The sequence below is a fragment of the Limulus polyphemus genome, unplaced genomic scaffold (assembly GCF_000517525.1).
Source record: "Limulus polyphemus unplaced genomic scaffold, Limulus_polyphemus-2.1.2 Scaffold16286, whole genome shotgun sequence".
Classification (NCBI taxonomy): Eukaryota; Metazoa; Arthropoda; class Merostomata; order Xiphosura; family Limulidae; genus Limulus; species Limulus polyphemus.
In genome coordinates, this window is record NW_013681896.1 from 1 (window position 1) to 3,207 (window position 3,207).

The window sequence follows — 3,207 nt, forward strand, 5'->3', positions numbered from 1 at the left end:
GTACTTCAACATATTATTGATCATTGCAAGTACTTATATTATGTGTTTGTAGTAGTACTTCAAACATATTATTGATCATTGCAAATACTTATATTATGTGTGGTTGTAGTACTTCAAACATATTATTGATCATTGCAAGTACTTGTATTATGTGTGGTAGAACTTCAAACATATTAATGATCATTGCAAGTACTTATATTATGTGTGGTAGTAGTACTTCAAACATATTATTGATCATTGCACGTACTTGTATTATGTGTGGTAGTAGTATTTCAAACATATTATTGATCATTGCAAGTACTTATATTATGTGTGGTAGTACTTCAAACATATTAATGATCATTGCAAGTACTTATATTATGTGTGGTAGTAGTACTTCAAACATATTATTGATCATTGCACGTACTTGTATTATGTGTTTGTAGTAGTACTTCAAACATCTTATTGATCATTGCAAGTACTTATATTATGTGTGGTAGTAGTATTTCAAACATATTATTGATCATTTTAAGTACTTATATTATGTGTGGTAGTAGTACTTCAAACATATTATTGATCATTTTAAGTACTTATATGATGTGTGGTAGTACTACTTCAAACATATTATTGATCATTGCAAGTACTTGTATTATGTGTGGTAGTAGTACTTCAAACATATTATTGAACATTTCAAGTACTTGTATTATGTGTGGTAGTAGTATTTCAAACATATTATTGATCATTTTAAGTACTTGTATTATGTGTGGTAGTACTACTTCAAACATATTATTGATCATTTCAAGTACTTGTATTATGTGTGGTAGTAGTATTTCAAACATATTATTGATCATTTTAAGTACTTATGTGATGTGTGGTAGTACTACTTCAAACATATTATTCTTGAACTTCATATATGTTCAGTAAAGACATACGGTACTTTTTTTTCTTTTTCTGATAACTTCAATTGTATTTTTAGTTTCGCAGCATGGAACCTACCCGTAGAGATTCTATCCTTAGAGCATTGAATGAAGATGGCCAAAAGTTAGTTGATGAAGGTGACCCCAATGACCCCGATCTAAAGAGACTTCAAGAAGAAATCAAATATTGTAACAAACTGTTTGAAGATTTCCTTAGGAGGTTAAAAGATGAAGAAGGTTTGTTACGTTTTGAGAAAAAGTTTTAGAATAATTCCTTTTCTGTGGAGAACAAGGACACTGAGAAGAAGGTTTTTTGTATCTTCAGAAAAATAATTACATTTTGGGGGAATTGGGATATGAAATAGGATATATGAAGATTTCTTGTGTCTCCATTTGTAGGATTTTTACAGCAATAATTCCTTTGAAGAAACCAGTGCAGTACCACGGTTTGAACAGATATAATCCTGAACATAATTCTTTATCTGGGTCTGTGTGTACTTATGTCTACAAAGGAAACTGATGTCTTTCAGTAACATTGTTGTAGCTTAACTGACTAAATAGCATACTTGTATTTTATTGAATGTATTGGTCAAATTTATTTTTCTTAGCTCTTAAATTTGCTTTAAAATCAAGCTTTTAGTGTTTTGTAAACCAGAAAGTTGCAGCTGAATGTTTTGTAGGTCGCTAACAAGTTTTTTGTACTGTTTTTTTGTATTTAGTGCAGTTGCATTCTTGTGTGTTTAATGCAGCCGTGTGTTTGTGTGCATAGTATAGGTGTTTTTGTGTGTTTAATGTAAGGGGTTTTGTGTTTATTGTGGCTGTGTGTTTGTATGCACTTAATATAGGTGTTTTTGTGTGTTTAATGTAGGGGTTTTTGTGTTTATTACAGCTGTATGTTTGTATGCTCTTAATATAGGTGTTTTTGTGTCTTTAATGCACCTGGTTTTTATATTTTATAAATGTGTTTTTATGCATTTAATGCAGTTTTTTGGAATGTTGTTAGCTGTTCATTCTTTGTTTTTCTATATTTCAGCTTCAGTTCAGCTCTTTTTACAATTATTTCATTATTTTTGTAATAAAAACGTTTTTGGTAAATTTTTTTTAGCTGACAAGTCCTCAAGCCGTAAATTTAATGATTTGTCGGCCTCTCTTCAAAATGATCTCAATGAAAAAGACAAGATCTTAAAGGGCCGAGTGCAGGAATCCATTCCGAGAGACTTGGAATCACTAGAAACCCTGGTTTTCCAACATAAGGTTAGAAATATTGTGTGATTGTCAGGGCCTTATTTGCAAAACATGGCCCCGAGACCATTTAAATTATATCTTTTTTCCTAAATGTCTAAGTGTAAACTTTTATACTTTGAATGATGAGTCTTTGAAAACAGAAGTGTATTTTATAACCACTCGAAATAAAACCAGGAGCTGCTATCTATAACACCTTAAAATAACTTCAGTAACTTCCTACAAGGAGATTCACTCCCTTGACCCTGACACTTTGTCTTCTCAGGATTTAGACTTGGCATTCACTGTAAAAACAGGTTGAGCAGTATTTTTTTTGGAGAAGAAAGTGGTGCTAGCTTACTGAGTGGAAAATGATTATAAAATCTTTGGTTACAAATTTTTTTCTCTCACTGACAGTCAGATGCAACCAATGTTGTTGTGTACTTCCATGTGCCAGCTTAAAAACTTGGTTCAAGCCTTATAAAACAACTCTTGGTATTGTAAGCGACAGAAAAAATTAGTAATACTAAATGTTAATTAATAAGAATCATAATTCATGTTAGAAAAAGACAAGAAGTTTAACAGCAGTTTTATCCCAACACTGTTATCTATAGTACTGATTGCTTCTAGCATCAAAAGTTGTTCATTACCACAATACTGTTATCTATAGCATCTAAAGTTCATCGTTATCACAATATTGTTATCTATAGCATCTAAAGTTCATCATTACCACAATACTGTTATCTATAGCATCTAAAGTTCATCGTTATCGGAATACTGTTATCTATAGCATCTAAAGTTCATCATTACCACAACACTGTTATCTATAGCATCTAAAGTTGTTCATCACCACAGTCCTGTTATCTATAGCATCTAAAGTTCATCGTTATCACAATACTGTTATCTATAGCATCTAAAATTCATCATTACCACAATACTATTATCTATAGCATCTAAAGTTCATTGTTATCACAATACTATTATCTATAGTATCTAAAGTTCTTCATTACCACAATACTGTTATCTATAGCATCTAAAGTTCATCATTACCACAACACTGTTATACTATAGCATCTAAAGTTCATCATTA

At 30.9% G+C, this 3,207-nt stretch overlaps 1 protein-coding gene across 1 annotated transcript; it reads left to right on the forward strand.

The window, feature by feature from the left end:
• Window positions 1–955: 955 nt before the first annotated feature.
• On the forward strand, window positions 956–2,168 carry LOC106477489 (the record flags this gene model as incomplete). Its single annotated transcript, XM_013938046.1, has 2 exons — window positions 956–1,133; window positions 2,002–2,168. Coding segments are annotated over 2 exons (345 nt in total), but the record flags the coding sequence as incomplete, so codon positions are not given.
• Window positions 2,169–3,207: the final 1,039 nt, after the last annotated feature.